This window comes from Thalassophryne amazonica, chromosome 21 (genome assembly GCF_902500255.1).
Source record: "Thalassophryne amazonica chromosome 21, fThaAma1.1, whole genome shotgun sequence".
Classification (NCBI taxonomy): domain Eukaryota; kingdom Metazoa; phylum Chordata; class Actinopteri; order Batrachoidiformes; family Batrachoididae; genus Thalassophryne; species Thalassophryne amazonica.
In genome coordinates, this window is record NC_047123.1 from 39,171,078 (window position 1) to 39,190,908 (window position 19,831).

Sequence of the window (19,831 nt, forward strand, 5' to 3'; positions counted from 1 at the left end):
TCAAAGAAATGAGTTGAGACCCCGGTGGATAAGAACAAAATGAGATGAATGATGTGAGCAGAGATTCAACAAAATGAGTGAGGCACAAATACCTAAAATGACATTTTAAATGTGACATTACATAAAATAAGGTGAGATTTTGTGACAGCATGTCATCATCATTCTCATCTCATATGACAGAGTTAATTTAACGTTGATTTTACTGCTGCTGAGCACAAATTCACATCACATTATCAAATAACCTGAAGTCAGTCGGGGCCAATCAGGTGCTTTAGGGGCAATGACATCAGCCTGCAGTACCATGAATTGGTAATGAGGAAGCAGGCGCCGGCCAATCAGCAAAGACCTGGATTATGAGGAAACAAGGCCTGACAGCCGGCAGCCAATCAGAGGCCAGAGGACAGAGAAGACAGCAGATCAGGCTCAGAAGCAAATCAATATTGCAGAAACATGTTGAGAACACCGCCTCACAACGGTTACAGTCAGCGAAGCGTCAAACCCACACCACCCTGGATCCGGATCAAAGACCACCATGGCCAGGTCCAGTCACCTGCTTCAATTTCTGAATTAATGACAGAAATAACAAAAATGCAAACGTGTAAAGTGTTAACGGACTTCACACTGCCCCGATTTCCGTTCCTTCCGTCCCAAAATGTCACGGGTTCTATTCCAGCTGGATTATGGCAGAGGATTTAGTGTCTAAAACCAGCTGTCTTTAGAGTGGCAAAGCTCAGCCAAGACCCCCAAAAACTAAACAGCATCTTTATCATATTAAAGAAAAAAAGAGTTTCTACTTCAGAGAGTTTGGTGTAAACTGGGTCATTAGTGTTTGAATAACCAAACCAACCAATGAAGGCAAAAAGACAACTTTCTCCAAGAATCAGCAGATTTTATTCAAAGGCATCCAACAGATGGACCCTCCTAAAAAATAAATAAATAAATAAAATAAATAATAATAAAATAAAAACAGTGCCCCCTAATGCCAGCGTTCGAAACCCAGCTTTGGTTTTCTCCTGGTTTCAGACCAGAGAACAACAGTGTTCACCAAAAAAAAAAAAAAAAAAAAAAAAAATCAGTTAACTTGACCAATAATTAAAAAAACAATCTTGCAGATCACACAACTCCAAAATATCCAAAATCGGAACAACGATAATTTAAAAAATGACTTGAGTTACTCCATTAACTCAATCTGTGTCTATTGTACTTTGAAATAATTTTTTTAGAGGTTGAAAACAACTTTTAGTTACAAAATGATATTTAAAATGTGATTTTTTTTTACCAATATACTCACGGACCACTAGGGGTCGCTAATGGACCCCAGTGGTCCACAAACCATTTTTGGGGAAAGGCTGGTTTAAGGCAATGAGTTCCGATTTCTCGCTTTAGTCTCTCAGTCTGCTAGCAACAGAACAGCAGTGCCTCCTAGTGGCAGTAAATGGGACAAAGGACCTCATTTTTAGCCATCTCTCTGAGACAAATCACTCAGAAAACAGCAAAATTAACTTCAGACCACCAAGATCACTTGTTCCAGGGATGAAGCCTAAACCACCCCTACACTTCCCTGTCCAGAAGGCGGAGCAACATGAAAGAGAGAAGAAGACGAAGACGATGATGAAGAAGAAGAAGAAAGGGCTACAATGATGTCAACGTTAGGTGTGATTCAGTGCTGGTCGCTGTGACTCATCACTTTAAAAGCTGACAGAAAACCACCGAGTCACATGAGCACCTGTTCACCGGTCGCTCTGTGTCACCTGGCAAGGTCACGAGTCACACTTACAGCAGTCCTCACCTTCAATGTTTAGTTATATACGTGTTAAAAAGACCCAAACTATGTGAAATGACTCAGTTATTAATCTCAAAAATGATCAGACAGAACAAATCGTCAATTAAGAAATTTACAGCTCAGGTTTATTTTAAATTATTAAAATTAAGCAGGTTTTAAAAAGTATTATTTCAGCAAGATACACAGAAGAGACAAAAAGCTCCAACCACACATCAGCTTCTTCTGAGGTAGAACTTTACGAAGCCCTGGACACGCCCTCCTCCTTTATGACATCTGGCCCGAAACAGTCTGATCATCTTTGTGATCTTCAACAGTCACAAAGTCTGTTTGGATAAAAACTTCACGGTTTAAATGAAGGAACCTGCCAGAGTTTGAGGAAACAGATTGTGACCCGCTGTGACCTGGAAAAAAGTATCCGAGCTCGTGTTGACCAGTTAAACGTCTGCATGCACTAATTAATGAGTTCACTAATTAATGCTGTCACACAAATGATTTGACTGTAAAAGTTTAAGTGCAAATTTAACTATTTACAGCTCAAACTTAAAAAAACAGGAAAAGTTTAATAATTAAATGACTCACTTTCAGTCAACAAGCACACAGACAAATTACAAATAACTACAGGTCCCGTCACGTTCAGCAGGCTCTCAAGACGAAACGTTTACAACGTCGTTACTGACACGTTCTGGACGAGGGGCCACAAAAACAGACGACCACGGGTCCACGTGACATCATTGAGGTCAGCAAACGACACTTCAAATCCCTGAGATTTGCTCATTAGTGGAGTTTAGACAATGACCTCTGATTTGACCTTAGGACAGGTGGAGAGGACGACCAACTAGGTCATGCACCAGGTTCAGCAGAAATGGGTCTGTGTGTTTGGACAGACTGAAGATATCAACACAGACAGACAGAGGGACAGGAATGGACAGATGGACATTAGAACAGAAGTCTTTCCTCTTCTGAGGTCAGAAATGTTCCTCTGGAGCTGAACGATGTTAAAGTTAAAACTTTTGTGTTTAACATGAAACTACAGCGTCTCATAGAAACTCTAAAATCCAAAACCAGGTGAGCCGAGGACACGTGACGACACAATGTAAACGTTAGTTTTCCTGCAGGTGACTTTCCTGCCTGATTAATGCTCGGCTGGATTTTCCCGCACAGCAAATGTAAATTTAAATATCGTATCGTTTTGGAAGGTGAAGTTGCTGAGTCACTCTGAGTTTGTGGAACAAACCGAAATGTTTTCCACAGACAGTCTCCAGGAAAAAAAAAAAAAAAAAAAAAAAAAAGTGTCTCGTGTGGAAAATCTCAGGGACGACGTCACAGGCTGCAGCCCAAAGGTCACATGACCAGAGTCACTCAGCAGGTTTACCTGCTCACACCCAGAGCAGCCGCCGTGTCGCCCTGTGAAAACAAGCCTGTTTGTTGTCAGCGTCAACAACACGTGCAGATGAAAAAAAAAAAAAAAACAGAATAAAAAAATAAAATTCTAAAGCAAATCAGAATTTGAGATGTTAACTCAAAATCCAAAATAATACATTTCTAACTTCCTATTTTATATTCACGTTCAGAGGATATTAAATATGTTCCGGAGATTTTCCACAAAACAACAATTTAACAAAATTAAAAAAATAGATTAAAAACCATCTGAGTCTCATTACATATAAAACAAAAAACACTGACTAAAGTTTTTTTTTTTTTTTTTTAATTTCTAATTACTTCAGACAAACAGCGCAGTCAAATTCCATGCTTTAATTCCTGGCTGTTACCATGGCAACAATTGCTGCAGGCAGCCAGCAGTTACTGAAATTTCACAATCGCAATTTTGTTGTTGTTGTTTTTAAGGGTTTTTTTTTTTCTTGCTACAGTTGGCTTGTGAAATACAAAAGAAAAATTCAGCTTTTGAAATGAGGCTGTGAGCAAATAAATGACATTTGTAGCCACGCCTCCCTCCTCTTAGCGCCCCTCCACAAACCTGACGTTCAGCCATGTGACTGATGCAACAGTTGTTTTTTACAAAACCAGAAACTCCAGCACCAGGAAGCGCTCAGTCCACCTTGTATTCCCAGCTTTAAGAAAATTCACAAATTTTGTAAATATTCTGCAAAATTTCAACATGGACGCAAAACATATAAGAAGTTAGAAATGATGTATTTTTGTAGTCGAAGGTCAAATACGGCACTTCCTGTCTGATTTAGCTGCACTCAGACACACTGTGCCACACAGAGGTCAGAGGTCACTGAGTGACAGTCACAGGGATCAGGCGACTTCAACGTGACTGATGTTACTCAAAAGATAAAAACTGATGTAGTCTTAATTTTGTCAGATGAAACGAGACAAAATACGTTCATCAACAACCCACTTTCCCATGACTAAGACGAGACAACGCCAATGTTCTAAAAACACTGACCAAAACTGTAAATGTGCATTATTGTTGATGAATAAAAACGAGACAAAAATGTTTGCAAGAAATAAAAACTAAACTCGTCCTCCGTTCCGTTGGCACAGCTCTAAACGCTGCGCGGCTCTCTGCTGAGTCAACTTAGAGTCCGGTCAGAATTAATAACTTCAAAGCGAATCACCGTTTTAAATCAAACAACACCTCTGTCCACAAAATAAACTACAATCGACCAAAATGTTTTTTCTCCCAAAATGAGACGTCCTGCGTTCTTTATGAATTACACTGATGTTGACGTGCTGCCGGCTGAGCTCAGCTCAGAGGGACGGAGAGACACTCATGCCATTAATGTCTGAAAGGAAACACTTTTGGCAAAAACTACAGATTTTGTTTATTTCTATTTATGTCCAGCGATCAAGGATCCACCATGTAGATTTTATTTTTTAAGTTTTTATTTTATTTGAACCCGTGTCTGCTCGGCTGTAACAGTCGAACTGTAAGAGTCATATTATTTAACACCAGCTGTTATTTTCTTGCATGTTGTTGGTGTTTCTAATAAATATTAAACATCAGAACAAGTGCATTTTTAAATGTGTAATGAATCAACAAACAAAACACTTTCAAAGTTGCACTGAAGATTCATTCAAGATGTTTGTTATTCCAGACAGTTAATCAATATTTCAGCTGTGGAACACAAGTCAACTGGAATCAACAAACAAAAATGATCTCTGACATGAAAAAAAGACAAATGTTTTTACTAAAGCTCGACTAAAATACCTTGAGTTCTCGTTTGACTAAAACGTTGAGACTTTTAGTCGACTAAAACATGACTAACAAAAATGACACGTGAATGACTGTGACTGAGAATGAACTTTGACACAAGACGAAGACTAAACTGAAAAATGGGCGACAAAATTAACCCTAAACTGATGAAACACCGCATAACTCAGCGCTTTCATCACGATTCAGAGTTCAGTGTGATGCCGTCAGGTTTCAGAAACAAGTCATTTGGTCAGCGTGGCGCAACCCGCCCAATGCTGTGCCAGAGAGGAAGGTCACAAGGTCACCAGGCTGAAAATCAGCAGATCAGTCACTCACAGCGGTGGTCATGTGACACAGCGGGCGCCACTGCCGCCGCCTCTGAGTGAAGGAGGTTCAGAACGTAATATCAAAAAAATATAATATTCCTCTCTTCTCAAACATAAGTGATTGCAGAATCATTAAGAACCGTAAAGAGCCCAACAGCACGGGAAGTTTGACAAGATCAGGCCATCCTCAGAAACAGCGTATGAAGGGGACAACTCTGCCACACAGGGTGAGCAGCCAGTACACTCCGAGTGCCGGAAAAATGAGGAGGGTTGTGTCAGGAAGAGCATCCATAATAAAACAAGCCAACACAGCTGCTTCCTTCTTTTCACAGCAGATCTGATGTGGATCTCCATGTTGAATCGGCACAAGTTTTATGCCAATATTCCTCCTGACGCATCTCCACATTACATGGAGAAACCTGAAGGGATGGGGTTGAACCGGGAACCTTCTGTACTGAAAACAGCAGCCTAGCCACTTGGCCACCACCCCTTGAATTTCCATACTGGATTGGTCATAGACTATGATGTTTGCAGATGACATATGTTCTGGAGAGAAGGGGAATGAAAGTCAGTAGGAGTCAGACTGAGTGAGAGGGAGCCCAGTTACAAGGAGTAGAAGAGGTGAAAGTAGATGAGTTTAAATATTTGGGGTCAACTGTCTAAAGTAATGGAGAGTGTGGTAGAGAGGTGAAGAAGAGAGTGCAGGCAGGGTGGAGTGGGTGGAGAAAGATGGCAGGAGTGATTTGTGACCGAAGAAGAAAGTTTACAAGACAGCAGTGAGACCAGCTATGTTGGACGGTTTTGAGACGGTGGCTCTAACAAAAAGACAGGAGGCGGAGCTGAAGATGTAACTGATTCCACCTCCTCAAAATGATGTTAATCAGTGAAATCACCTGGCAGAGTGTGTGGGTGCAAAGAAAACATGCACCCTCTCAGCCCTTTCTGGAATAAGTTGCAGAGCCCTCGTATATAGGGAGAAGGATGCCGAGGATGGAGCCACCAGGCAGGAGGAGAAGGAGGAGGCAAAAGAGGTTGTTTATGGACATGCAGGTGGTTAGTGAGACAGAGGAAGACACAGAGGACAAGGAGAGACGGAAAAGGTTGATCTGTTGTGGCGCCCCCTAATGGGAGCAGCTAAAAGAAGAAGAAAAAGGGGACAAATGAGGGACACCATCAAGACAAATGACGACTCAAAGAAGTTATACACTTCTGTGACTGACTGTTTAGACGTTTTGTTGTGTCACCAGTCACAACTGACTTTAATTTTAAAAAAAAAAAGTTCTTTTGACTTTCACTTGGGGTCTCCACAGCTGATCCGATACAGACCTGCATGTTGATTTGGCACATGTTTTACACTGGATGCTCTTCTTGATGTGTTATTCATTACATTTTCAACGGTTGTTTCCTTCCTTGGTGCTGACCCACAGTGGCTCTAAGACATGGACACAGCACGGGTGGGGAGGTGATGGTCTAGTGGTTAAGCGTTGGGCTTAAGACCAGAGGATTCTCAGTTCAAATCCCAGCCTGACCAGAGAATCACTAAGTGCCCTTGGGCAAGGTCCTTAATCCCCAAGTTGCTCCCAGTGTGTAGTGTATGGCAGCAGCCTCACATCGGGGTGAATGTGAGGCATTATTGTAAAGTGCTTTGAGCATCTGATGCAGATGGAAAAGCGTGATATAAATGCAGTCCATTTAGCACAACAGGACAACGAGCTTCAAAACCTGTTAGTCACTGTGTTGGACTTTCAGGCCACCGTACTGGAGACACAGACAGTGAAGGTGTCCTTTCCCATCATAACTATACATTAAAACGCAGTCAGTAAGAGCAGCTGAATGTCAGCTCAGGGAACATGCATCCACCACACAATGGGACAGTCATGGATCCTGGATGACAACCACCCAGGCAGAGAACCGGCCCCTCTCCTCCCTAACTAACCGCTTGTTTGAATGACCCATCTCATTTAAAATCTTTTAAGTGTATAAGTTGAGGTGTTCTGGATCTTCAGCTCTGAGTGACCTTCTAGTTCTTCTAAATTCAGCAGCTGTTTGTCTCAAGTGCCAAAAAACAAAACACGTCAAATGTTAAAGTTCCTAAAATTCTAGTAAGCAAGCTGCAAATGTCAAAGTTTGAAGCGTCAGTGTGCAGAGACACCAGCTGTCCAACAGTGACACCTGCTGGACACAGAGAAACTCACAGGTTTCAACAAATAAATCCAGGGTTTGTTGCCGGTTTGAGAGAACGAAACGCCCCAAAAACCAAACCTGAAGCTGGACCCATACAAAAGTGATCACTGTCTTTATTACAAACATCTGGATGAGTCATCAGTTTTCATACAGTTATTTCTCTGAGATGATACATTTATGTCGTTTGACTTAACAGACGAGTCTCCAAAACTGGGGGAAAAAACAAAACAAAAAAACTCAAACTTGAAACCTGATGAACAAAAAAGTCAGCAGCTTCCAAAAAGTAAACTAATGCTGTAAGAAAGTGAACTCACACAAAGCATTTTAAAAGCCCCGCCCACTTCAAGAACATCTGATGGCTCTGGCAGTCATGCCCACTCCGTTTCCCACAGGTGGCGCTGTGAGCACTGGCTGAGGTGTGTTTTGTCTCAGTGCTAAATTCTTGAATAATTACAGGTGCAGTTAAGAGGATTTAGTGTCGATTTGTAAGACCTGGACCCATTTTCATGACCCCTTTAAATAAAAACCGCTCTAAAAACTCAAACGCTGATTGTGAACAAATGTAAAACAAAAACAGAAATCCAGCTTTCAACTTGGAAATTAATTCAGTCTTCACCGTATTTCCCCTTAAACCCCACAGTCACATTAACAGGGACTCCACTTCCCAGAATGCACCAGTTCTGTGGCCAATCACAGCCTCCCATCTGATGACGCACCAGATGGAGGCGGTTGTTTCTCTGTCCTCAGAGCACTGCTGCTTTCAAACACTCACCGTGAAGATCTGCACGAGGAAGTTTCTGGCACGTTACCTGCGTCTGTTGCTTTCTTCTTCTGTGGTTATTTCTGCAGCTCCTGAGGCATGCTGAAGCTCTCATAAACATTTGCAGCAAATGCTTTCACCTGATCGTTCAGCAGCAAGTCCTGACACACCGAGAACAAAGAAATCAGACTGCAGGACTGTCGCCAACGTCAGCAAAAAACATCAAAGGCGCTTTTATTTCAGTAAAGTTCAGAAAAGAAAGCAGCTCGCTGCGGCGCAAATCAGTGTTTAACGAGGCGTCAGAACAAATTAAGTTTCACCTGCACGAAGTGGCTCGGCGTGTCGTTGCAGATGGCGTTGATCTGACCGTTCATGATGGGGATGATCTTCGCCAGCGGCAGACTGACTACAGACAGACTGCACGTGCACACGCACAAAGTCAGTACACAGAACCCACCCCCAAAAAACACAAGATCTAAAAATTAGCTCATAAAATAAAAACAAAATTCATAAATTAAAATAATAATAATAATACCTTCTGTAATCCATGAAGGAATTTTTTTTGTCAACTTTAAATTTAAATCATTTCATCCCAGATCTTTGAATCCAGACCCGCTTGATTTAAAATGAAGGAAAGTTAAGTAAATCAGCACATTTGACAAACTGGAACAATTCAAAATTTGACAGAAATCACTAATCAGACAATGAGTAATCAAATCTAAGTGTGTGTCTGTGTTCAGAGAAACATGGTCAAACATTTGGTCGACAGCCTGAAGCTGAACTAGATCGGATTCAAAACCTGTTCAGCTACTAACTATATGACATCACAAAGCTCCAGGGAACACTTTCCAGTTTGGGGGGAGGGGGCACCCCCCCCCAAAAAAAACAAACAAACAACAAAAAAAAAAAAAACAAAAAAAAAAAATCAAAGTGAAAACTAAAACCCAGGAAAAAATTGGTGACATTTACAATAAACTACTTGCTCCGCCTACTTCTACAAAAACTAGTTTGATGACTGGAGTCTTTCATCAAAAGAACTCAAAACAGTGAGGTCATAAAGTTGGGGGGGTAGATAAACAACTGACTTTAAACTGACCTATCAGGTGCTGCACTGGGGGTGGAGTCACCAGGAGGCAGGCGGAAGAACTCTGCCAGGTTGTCAAGGAGACGAGCGAACCCTCTGTGGAGACAAACCCTGAGGACGGTGCTGAAATCTGGACTGAACACATGAAAACATGTTTTATGTTCTATTAGGCTTTGACATGTTGCCATGGAAACAAGCATGTTTCCAACACATGCCGAAGAAGTTTAATTCATTTTTCTTCCAATGCGTCAAAGAGGAAATGACTCGTCTACCTGTCCAACATGTCCCGGGTCTCATTCAGCAGTCTGATGGTCATCATGTCACTCTTCGCTAACCCGCACGCCTGCACACAGCAGAACACGACACATGTGAACAGAACCAGACAAACCGAGGACAGAATCCAAAAGAACCCAGAAGAACCAGCAGAACCCCACAGCTGTACTTCCAGCGCTCGCCCGCTCTCACCGACCTGCTCGGCGAGGGCGCTCTCATCGTCGGCCAACATGTACCAGGACAGCGGGTGTTCAGATCCGGCCTCCACCTCGGCTCTGATCCAGCTCAGGTGCTGATCCAGATCCAGCAGAGACAGTGGCTGCTTCAGAGACAACCTGGAGACAGAGAACACTTTTACCGCAATCACACAATTACTGATGAAAAGTCTCTGTTCAGGGTCGCACCAAACGGTTCGGACTCAACATGAAGCAGAATGCAAGCATTTTATGTTCATTTGTCAAGTAATTGTAAAAATGTTGCTACATTTTGCCCCATAACAGAGAACTCAAAAACTAATAACCCAAACCCTCAAACTGGGTCAAAAGGTTCTGTGATCCAGAACAGAAACCAGCGACTTTGGGCTGGATCCAAATAAAGGGGCGGAGCCACAAAGCTTTAAAATACAAACATTAGCTCAGATATCTGATCAATAACTTAAGTTTCACACACACATGACTGATCAGTCCGGAAAAGTTACATTATGAAGCAGAACCACAAAAAGGGGCATTTTAAAATACTTCAAATAAAGAAGCAAACAAAAATCTGGGCATCTTTATTTTCTCATTTATTTTGTTCATCAGAGCAGAAAACAGTTAATGAAGGTGTTGTTTGGTTTCTGGGCCTGCCCACAAAGGGGCAGGACTAAACAGCCCATCCTGATGGATCACAGCGGACAGGTTTGGCCGTTTTCACTCGCGATCCATTTCTCAGCCTTTGTAACAGTGTGAATGACACGCCCACTACCCAGCTGTCAATCAAGGCGGGAGGCTGACCAGCTGCCGAAGCCTTTGTAGTGTTAAAACGGAGGCTTTGTGCGTTTGGCGTTTTGAGTGTTCAGGACACGAACCCGCCCACTGAGTTCTGCACGGCTCTCTTCACCGCCGACATCAATGCCGTCAGACCTGAAGACACAGACAGCAGCTCGGTCACCAAACGCTGTCTGAAAGCAACAGCTCTGTGGTCATGTGGCAAGTGGGTGTGTCCTACCGTCTCCCAGCAGATGTTGGATGCTGGACAGATACTGCTGCTGGACATCAGGGGGCACCAGAGGGACCTGAGAGATCAAAGGGGAGGGGATTCATTTATACATCAGTAGGGGTTTAAAAAAAAAAAAAAAAAAAAAAAAAAAAAAAAAAATTCTCACCTGTGGACTGATGCTTTTTTTTGTTCGTCAACACTCAAAGTTCTAATTAGGAGTACAATAAGAACATCCATCCATCCATCCATCCATTTTCTTCCACTTTATCCGGAGTCGGGTCGCGGGGGCAGCAGCTCAAGCAAAGCCGCCCAGACCTCCCGATTGACACACATCTCCCCCAGCTCCTCCGGGGGAACCCCAAGGCGTTCCCAAGCCAGCTGAGAGATGTAGTCCCTCCAGCGTGTCCTGGGTCTTCCCCGGGGCCTCCTCCCAATGGGACGTGCCCGGAACACCTCTCCAGCGAGGTGGTCCAGGGGGCATCCGGAAAAGATGCCCAAGCTACCTCAACTGACTCCTTTCGACGTGGAGGAGCAGCGGCTTGACTCCGAGCTCCTCCCGAGTGACCGAGCTCCTCACCCTATCTCTAAGGGAGCGCCCAGCCACCCTGCGGAGGAAACTCATCTCGGCCGCTTGTACTCGCGATCTCGTTCTTTCGGTCATGAGCCAAATCTTATGACCATAGGTGAGGATCGGAACGTAGATCGATTGGTAAATCGAGAGCTTTGCCCCCCTACTCAGCTCTGTCCTCACCACGACGGTCCGATACAGCGACCGCATCACTGCAGATGCTGCACCGATCCGTCTATCGATCTCACGCTCCACCCGTCCCTCACTCGTGAACAAAACCCAGAGATACTTAAACTCCTCCACTTGAGGCAAGGACACTCCACCAACCTGAAGAGGGCAAAGCACCTTTTTCCGGTCGAGAACCATGGCCTCGGATTTGGAGGTGCTGATTTTCATCCCGGACGCTTCACACTCGGCTGCAAACCGCCCCAGTGCACGCTGAAGGTCCTGATTTGACGAAGCCAACAGAACCACATCGTCCGCAAACAGCAGAGACGAGATTCTGTGGTTCCCAAACCAGACCCCTCTACACCCTGGCTGTGCCTAGAAATTCTGTCCATAAAAATAATGAACAGAACCGGTGACAAAGGGCAGCCCTGGCGGAGGCCAACGTGCACTGGAAACAGGTTTGACTTACTACCGGCAATGTGAACCAAGCTCCTGCTGCGGTCGTACAGGGACTGGATAGCCCTTAGCATAGGACCCCGGACCCCGTACTCCCGGAGCACTCCCCACAGGGTGCCCCGAGGGACCCGGTCGAACGCCTTCTCCAGATCCACAAAACACATGTGGACTGGTTCGGCGAACTCCCATGAACCCTCGAGCACCCGATGGAGCATGTAGAGTTGGTCCAGTGTGCAGCGACCAGGACGAAAACCACACTGCTCCTCCTGAATCCGAGGTTCAACCATCGGTCGAATTCTCCTCTCCAGTACTCTGGAATAGACCTTACTGGGGAGGCTGAGGAGTGTGATCCCCCTATAGTTGGAACACACCCTCCGGTCCCCCTTCTTAAACAGAGGGACCACCACCCTGGTCTGCCAATCCAGAGGCACTGTCCCCGATTACCACGCAATGTTGCAGAGGCGTGTCAGCCAAGACAGTCCCACAACATCCAGAGACTTAAGGTACTCAGCCAAAAATTCTGATGTAAAATTTCTAATTGAGCAAATTCTGGAACATTGAGCGAGCCCAATGTTCCGGCACAGGAAGCGGAGCCACCCACCGCAGCGTTCTTGCAGATGGAGTTGTCCAGGTACAGGTACCCGCCGATGATGTTCAACTGGACCCTCAGCAAAACCACCAGCATGCAGGTGCTGTAAACCGCCACCACAGTGCGCGTGAAACCTGAGGGACACATCAAACAGCCAAACACTCAAACACACACAGCTAACTTCCTGTTCCAGACCGGCCCTGAACCAGCACCATCACCGTAACGGACTCGGGCTGAGTTCAGAAGACTGCAGCTTGTTGTCATGTTATTAAATATGTCTGACCGGATGACATTCTTTCCGCTTTAAACATTTAACTGTGAGACATTAAATTACGAGGGCTGTCTGTAAAGTATAGGTCCTTTTTATTTTTTTCAAAAACTATATGGATTTCATTCATATGTTTTTACGTCAGACATGCTTGAACCCTCGTGCGCATGCGTGAGTTTTTCCACGCCTGTCGGCGACGTCATTCGCCTGTGAGCACTCCTTGTGGGAGGAGTCGTCCAGCCCCTCGTCGGAATTCCTTTGTCTGAGAAGTTGCTGAGAGACTGGCGCTTTGTTTGATCAAAATTTTTTCTAAACCTGTGAGACACATCGAAGTGGACATGGTTCGAAAAATTAAGCTGGTTTTCAGTGAAAAGTTTAACAGCTGATGAGAGATTTTGAGGTGATTCTGTCGCTTTAAGGACTTTTCACGGTGCGAGACGTTGTGCAGGACGCATCAAAATGTTTTCAGGCAAACTTTGTGCAGCAAAACAAAGTGGTTACATTTTAGTACCAATCAGGATTCAAACATGGATTCAGGATGTTCAGCTCCAATATAAGTATAAACTCTCACGAGTTTGTGGTGAACATTTTTTTTTTCTACGGTCTCACTTTATGAGGTCGTTATTTCTCGCCGTGCAGGTCGAACCACATCAGGAGGCTTCCAAGAGTTTTCCGGAAGTGTCAATGAATCAAGGTGATGTTTTGTGGACTTTTGTTGGTGTGACATCAGCATCTGCAGCAAGGTGAAACTCAAAGTGTCTTTAATGATACGTGTGAGAGAAATGAAGGACTTACTGATGATCTTCAAATCTTCCCAGATCTCCAATTTGTTGGCGGGTCTGTGAGGAGGAAGATTTCAAACAGCTTCAGACAGTTTGTGCAGAAAAACAACTTTAATTTGAATTCCGCGTTTGCTCGTTTGAACGTGTTTGGACCCACTTGGTCTTGAGCAGCGCAGTGAGACTTTCTGAGTCCAGCTGATTAATGATGGCGTCTTTCAGTGGCGGCAGCATCGACAAAGCTGAAAGGTACAAAAACACAACTTCACTGCCACCTTAGCATCAGATCCACTCAGCACAACTGTCTTTCCTGCGTTACACTGACCACGAGAGCATCCAGACTAGAAATGGACCTCATAAAGTCCAAACAGTGGAAGACAGGCATCCCTCCAGATCACAGCCAAAAAACCCGCCTCAGGTTCGGACCTGCACAACGCCACCCAGCAGGCGAACCCTCAGCACATCACCAGTCACCCCGACCTTTGGTGCTCTACTGGTGGTCCTGCTCTTCCACAGATCAGGATCAAAACCACCCCGAAGCGTCAGAACATATTCCAGGCTGCAGTGGGAGCAGCAGAGGACCACATACAGTCCTGGAGGACCGCCTACGGTCCGGAGGACAATAGGCTGTCAACAGAACAGTTGTTGTGACCACGTATCAAACCTCAGAGTCGAAACAATGTTTCAAACTGTTTCATAGCATCTAAACTGTCACATGTTTCTGAAGACTTCCATAAAAACAACTTAAAATGTTCAATTTAAAATGTTATTAATGGTCGATTGTTGATTTGTCTACATTCTGCGATAGCCCCGCCCTCCTGCACCTGTCATGTTGCAGGTCCTCTGGTTGCTCTCAAAGTGGAACTGTCGTCGGGCCTGAGTGAAGCACTCGGTCGCATCCTTCTCCTGGATCTCCCGCAACTTCTTCTGAGCATACTTACCCAAAATATAGATTCCTATCAAGTACAACAAACAGCAAACATTTGTGCAAAATCCACAACTGAAAAATGATCATTTAACCTGTAAAATTATGTAAAATAGCCCAACTTCAAATCATGAACAGACACACCCTCTGAGCTCCTGCTCCGCCTTCAATCAGACAGGAAGCTCCGCCTCCTTTCCTCATGACAAATATTTTCTTCGAAATTATTTTATCTTCACAGCAAAACAGTGTTTATATTGTGAGTCAGGAAAACAAACAAAATAACTGGTTCTTATATTTAAGACACCTGCTGATCGGAAAAAAAAGTGTCAAATATGCTGAATGTTCCGTTTAGAATTGATTATTTTAACAGTTTTTCTGCAAAGTAAGAATTAACCAATTCTCCCGCTTTTCAGTTTTATAAAACTGTTTTACAATGAGGTCATGCTGGTAAGAAAACAAACAGCTTTTAAAACTGTTCACACCAGACATGATCTGCTTTTGAACTGGTTTGAATAAACTCCACGTTCTGGATCGTCATACATAAGTGGCCTCTGTGTGCGTGTGGCTTCGATCACGGTGAAACCGGGTCAAGGACGAACGCGGTAACTGGATCATTACTAATCAAAGTAACAGCTGAAGTGGCGTCAATTCTGAGGACGGTTTCACCAAAACAAACCGGATCGTGTATCGAACCGACTGATGAACCGTGTTTCATTTTCTCTCCACAGATCATGCTAACAATTAGCATGCAGGGAGCTCCAGGACGAACTTTAGTCAGTAAAATCTCCCAATTTAGACTGTAATGTTAACTGAACACTTACATAAACCTTCCGTGGAGCGAGCGATATAAAATATCGCGCGCCGCACTTTCACCATCTAGAAACAAAATGCGTCCCCACGCCTTAAAAAGTAAAAAAGTCCACTGAAGTGTCGTTCTCCAACGGACAGAGTTTATGCCGAATTTAACAGCCAGACTCTTGGAGTTTTGAAAGCTCTTTAGTCCAGTCCGGCACCAAAATGTACTTAAATAATGTGGAAAAAGTCAGATTTCAAAGAAGAGTTTGGTGCGAGTCCAAGTCGATGCTAACTGGAAGAACATTACCTCCAACTACTGCTCCGCCGAAAATTATTTTCCTCCTGTGTCGTTTAATAAAACTCCAGACAGAAGAGAACATCCTCAGACAGTAAAACAACCGACGCGGGAAAACTGCAATAAAACCCAGAGAACTTTGAACAAACTGGACGATTTTAGCGACACGAAGCTCCCAACTAGCATAAAATGCTGAACAGACGAGTCGCCATCTTACGTAGGTAAACAGCGCAACAGTGACAGATGCTGAATCAGAATCTCGATCAAAGTGGGTGTGTATATATATTGCAACCGAACCAAAATAATAGTACAACTTTATAAATTATGTAACTTTACATACTACCACATTAAAGCTCACTAACAAACAGCTGCATGTGTCAGAATAAAGATTTCACACTTTGATATGGTTTCCGATATGTGCTGATAAAAAGGTGATTTTTATGTCTTTTTCTCACCAGCAGCCTTCAGGAATTAAAATCATCCCCGTGGACCCGGATCAGAGCAGGGTCATGGTTACAACTCTATAACTATTTATATCAGGCTTTCCCTGAAATTAAAGTACAATAAATAATACCCAGTGTGCTGACGACTGTCACCAAAAACTCAATGAGATCAAAGAAACATCGATCAGATAATTTAGACACCTGTGAAGACAAATAAATGTAAGCAAAGACGAGCACCATTACCGCGTGAATCTCAGTGAATGTTGTGTGGTTTGTGACTTTTTGTTAGATTTTTACCATAAAAAGAAAACTGAAGCCGATCCAGTTTGAAGTCACGTGACTACACGCTGATGCCCGACAGTCGCTTACCATCACAAGATGGCCACCCAAAAAAAAAAAAAAGCCAAGGGAAAAAAAGCCGTGTCGACTCTCGAGCTTTAACTGCGTATATCTACGATGCTGTCAGTCCAAAAATAAAGCCACAAAAATAGAAAAAAAATACATAACCACAGACTGGAAGCCTTTAAGCAAATAAAGTTAAATTTAAGATGTCAAACGGTGGAAGCGGGGCCATCGAGGATTCGGTGTTCGATTACTCTGGACGTGTCGAAGTCGTCCGACCGTCACAATCTTCCTCATCCGAAGGTTCCGTTCGGTCGGTAAACCACGAAGACGATTCAGCGCGAAAACAATTTACAAACTTCAATTTGCGCTTTAAATGAGTTTTAGCTGTCGTTACCATGGAAACGGATAGTTTCTACCTCAGCAGGGAGGAGACTGTGAAGTGGATGGACAGCGCTTTCCACATGGTGATCAAGAACTAATCAGTTCATAGATTCTTAAAAGCAAACATCAAGTAACGTTGACTTAAGACAAACTGGTGTTATTCTTCCTTTATTCAGAAGCCACACCCACATTGTAACATCCAATTAAATCACTTGTTACATTACAGCCTCTAAAAATACACACAAAATGTGAGTGACCTTTGACCTTGTGCCTCCAGGCTAAAGACGCTCTGGGTCACGGTGAGGTTCCTGTGGGATGTCTGCTAGTCTACGACAATCAAGTGATCGGGAGGGGACAGAACGAGGTCAACAAAACCAAAAATGTAAGAGAGGGAGAGAGAGTTCAAAAGGTCAAATACGTGTGATGAGTTTCAGAGAGGTTTTCTGTTCCTTGTGTCTCCACAGGCCACCCGTCATGCTGAGATGGTGGCTCTGGACCAGCTCCTGGACTGGTGTCGTCACAGCAACCTGGAGGTGAGGGCCGTGTGCGAGCAGACGGCGCTCTACGTCACAGTGGAGCCGTGCGTGATGTGCGCCGCAGCACTGCGCCTGCTCCGTATCCTCTTTATCAGGCCGAGCGGGCCGTCCTGCACGGGACAAACCTGATGGGCGAGGAGTCCCAACGTTAACACTTGGGGCCAGATTGAGTTTTACAAGCTACAAATATTCAGAAAATGACAGCGGAAAATTAATGAAATGATGGAAGAAAATTATTCTTCTGAAAAAAAAAAAAAAAGATCAAAAAAGTTTCATTTCATGAAATTTGACATACCAGGTGAATTAATGTTACAAACCATATATAGAAATTAATTGATCAATTATAAACCCAAAATGAACAAAAGTAACAGGATTTAAAGGATCAATTATTTCATCTTTTTTTAAAGTCCTGCTGGATTGCCCTGAAGTCAAAGTTCACATTTAAATATTTTGTCCCACTATCTGTTTAAAACGTTCTGCGCTAAGTCTTGTGGTTTTGGCGTGTCAACATGCTAAGTGATTTTGTGGCATTCTTTGACTGGCGGACAGGAATCCCACTGGTCGTGTACGGCTGCAGAAACGAGCGCTTTGGAGGCTGCGGTTCCGTTCTCGATGTTTCCTCCGCAGATTTACCTCAGACCGGATCCACCTTCAAGGTCAGTGTCACTCACCAGAACCACAGCGCCGAGCCAACACCACAGCTCGGTCAGACCCAACTCCTGTCAGGTCACAGGACCCCGAGCCACCATGTTTTGTTGTAAGTTCACAGACATTTTTCACGTGTGCGTTCTTAGGCCTCCAACATATTTGTCCACCAGGGGGCAGATTAACACTGAATCTTTCACCTGCTTTGTGATTTTGCTGCTTCCTATTTATTATTATTACAACATGAGAAATTGGAATATTTTCTCTTTTTTCTTGGGATGCATTCAGCCCTTAAATTTGTTACATCTGTTTGATGACGAAAATAAAACAAATGCAAAATAACATTTCTTTCTCAGTAAAATACAAAGTAAAAGTAAAAGTGAGCAGCAGAGGAGCACTGGACCCGCCCACATTCCCCCACTCAGCCAATCAGGAGCTCTCTCCTGAACACAAACTGACCCCAGAAATGTGACACTGTTGTTGTTGTTTACAAACAAACTTCATGGAGTCCTTCTCACCACAAGTCAATGTCTGGTTCAGTCACAGAAAAATTAAAGAAAACAACAAAACACAAAATACCGCCATTAAAAAACAAAGGTAAAGCTTAAAGGTCAAGTCAGTAATTTCCTGCCAAGGAGAGTTTTTGGTTGCATGTGGAAATCTGACAGGTTTTGAGATTTGCTTGTGGACAACTGGACAAACAAATAACCAGCCAGTAGATTCTGAGTAACACGTGCACAGCACTGACATGCATGACCCCATGTGTGACCCCACGTGTGTGCGCTCAGTGTGTTTCAGGTCACCGGGCAGACGAAGCCGTCGACATACTGAAAACATTCTACAAGCAGGAGAATCCAAATGGTGAGAACCTCCATTGGATTATTTCATTAAATTTGCATAAATGGAGTCAAACATCAGAAAATATTAGACATATGAGGTGGTTCTGTTTGGACCAGCGGCTGACGTGAACCCGTCCACAGTACCTCCAGAACACAAATAATTTGTTTATACTGGAAAATCTGAAACTGGTTTAATCTAAAGTTAAACTAGTTTAAATAAAACTTACAGACTGATTTAAGAAGTTTTATCTTATTTTTCGAAGTAGACAAAATGATAAATGGATACAATCAGAATTATTGCAGTTTTCCTGATTTTCTCTTTTCTGTCAGTTTGATCCGTTTTTTTTTCTTCTTCTTCTTCTTCTTCTTTTTGTTCGAAGCGTCTCTGACATGGAAATTTTTTGTTTTGCTTTTTCATTTCAGCTCCCAACCCTAAAACCAGGACAGACTGAAGCTCCACCAGCGCGGCCACATTAGTTTGTTTTGACTTCATGATTGTAAATAGATATAAACATGTTGCACCTTCATCAGAATGTCAGCAGGGAACTTTTTCACTTTAAATGTTACAGATGTACATTTTAAATTCCAATAAAATCTAATAAAAAAAAAAAAAAAAAAACTAAAAATCATGTTCATCTCATTTATTTTAATGATCAGATTTTCCTTTAGGTTTATGTTTCATATTCAGGTGACGCCCCGTGTCAACAACAAATGAACCAAGCTTCATGACACTTGGTTCATGAAAGGATGACGTTCTGGGTGGAGTCATAAAGGGGTGGAGCCACTTTAAATTCACACAAACATTTTATGTTTTCAAGTTGTGCTCAACATGAAACTTGTCTTTCTCCATCTCTACGTAAAAGGACATTTAAAAATTTTTATTTGTATTTTTTTAATCTCTTAAAATATTTACTGACTCATTTAGTTCATTTTTATGTTTATTTATAGCACAGAATTTACTTCCTGAAAACTTTGACCAGCTGCCGCCAGAGTAAATTTTGTGCTATAAACATGAAAAAACCTCATTAAATG

General features: G+C 43.2%; 2 protein-coding genes across 3 annotated transcripts; one reads left to right on the forward strand and one right to left on the reverse strand.

The window, feature by feature from the left end:
• Positions 1-7,545: 7,545 nt before the first annotated feature.
• pex3 (peroxisomal biogenesis factor 3) lies at positions 7,546-15,846 on the reverse strand. Its single transcript, XM_034161860.1, has 12 exons — positions 15,623-15,846; positions 14,420-14,551; positions 13,756-13,837; positions 13,612-13,655; positions 12,561-12,682; positions 10,777-10,843; positions 10,637-10,691; positions 9,767-9,905; positions 9,570-9,640; positions 9,310-9,432; positions 8,534-8,630; positions 7,546-8,374 (listed from the first exon to the last, which is right to left on the reverse strand). Exons 1-12 carry the CDS (start codon positions 15,693-15,695, stop codon positions 8,291-8,293), a joined length of 1,089 nt encoding a protein of 362 aa, XP_034017751.1. The 5' UTR covers positions 15,696-15,846; the 3' UTR covers positions 7,546-8,290.
• Positions 15,847-16,656: 810 nt separating this feature from the next.
• adat2 (adenosine deaminase tRNA specific 2) lies at positions 16,657-19,303 on the forward strand. Of its 2 annotated transcripts, none has more exons than XM_034161865.1 (6): positions 16,657-16,862; positions 17,057-17,143; positions 17,244-17,394; positions 17,865-17,971; positions 18,749-18,821; positions 19,223-19,303. In XM_034161865.1, the coding sequence occupies exons 1-6, from the start codon at positions 16,794-16,796 to the stop codon at positions 19,249-19,251; spliced, it is 516 nt and encodes a 171-aa protein (XP_034017756.1). In that variant the 5' UTR covers positions 16,657-16,793; the 3' UTR covers positions 19,252-19,303. The 2 variants fall into 2 exon arrangements, with proteins under 2 accessions (XP_034017756.1, XP_034017755.1); XM_034161864.1 differs by having other exon boundaries at positions 16,660-16,862; positions 17,057-17,161.
• Positions 19,304-19,831: the final 528 nt, after the last annotated feature.

Coding starts and splice junctions, on each gene's coding strand:
- pex3 (XM_034161860.1), bottom strand. CDS start 15,695: ATGTTCTCTTCTGTCTGGAGTTTTATTAAACGACACAGGAGGAAAATA. Junction 13,838..14,419: donor GAGGACCTGCAACATGACAG/GTGCAGGAGGGC, acceptor TGTACCTTTCAG/CTTTGTCGATGCTGCCGCCA. Junction 9,433..9,569: donor ACCCGGGACATGTTGGACAG/GTAGACGAGTCA, acceptor TCATGTGTTCAG/TCCAGATTTCAGCACCGTCC.
- adat2 (XM_034161864.1), top strand. CDS start 16,794: ATGGAAACGGATAGTTTCTACCTCAGCAGGGAGGAGACTGTGAAGTGG. Junction 16,863..17,056: donor TGGACAGCGCTTTCCACATG/GTGATCAAGAAC, acceptor TTGTGCCTCCAG/GCTAAAGACGCTCTGGGTCA. Junction 18,822..19,222: donor CAAGCAGGAGAATCCAAATG/GTGAGAACCTCC, acceptor TTTTCATTTCAG/CTCCCAACCCTAAAACCAGG.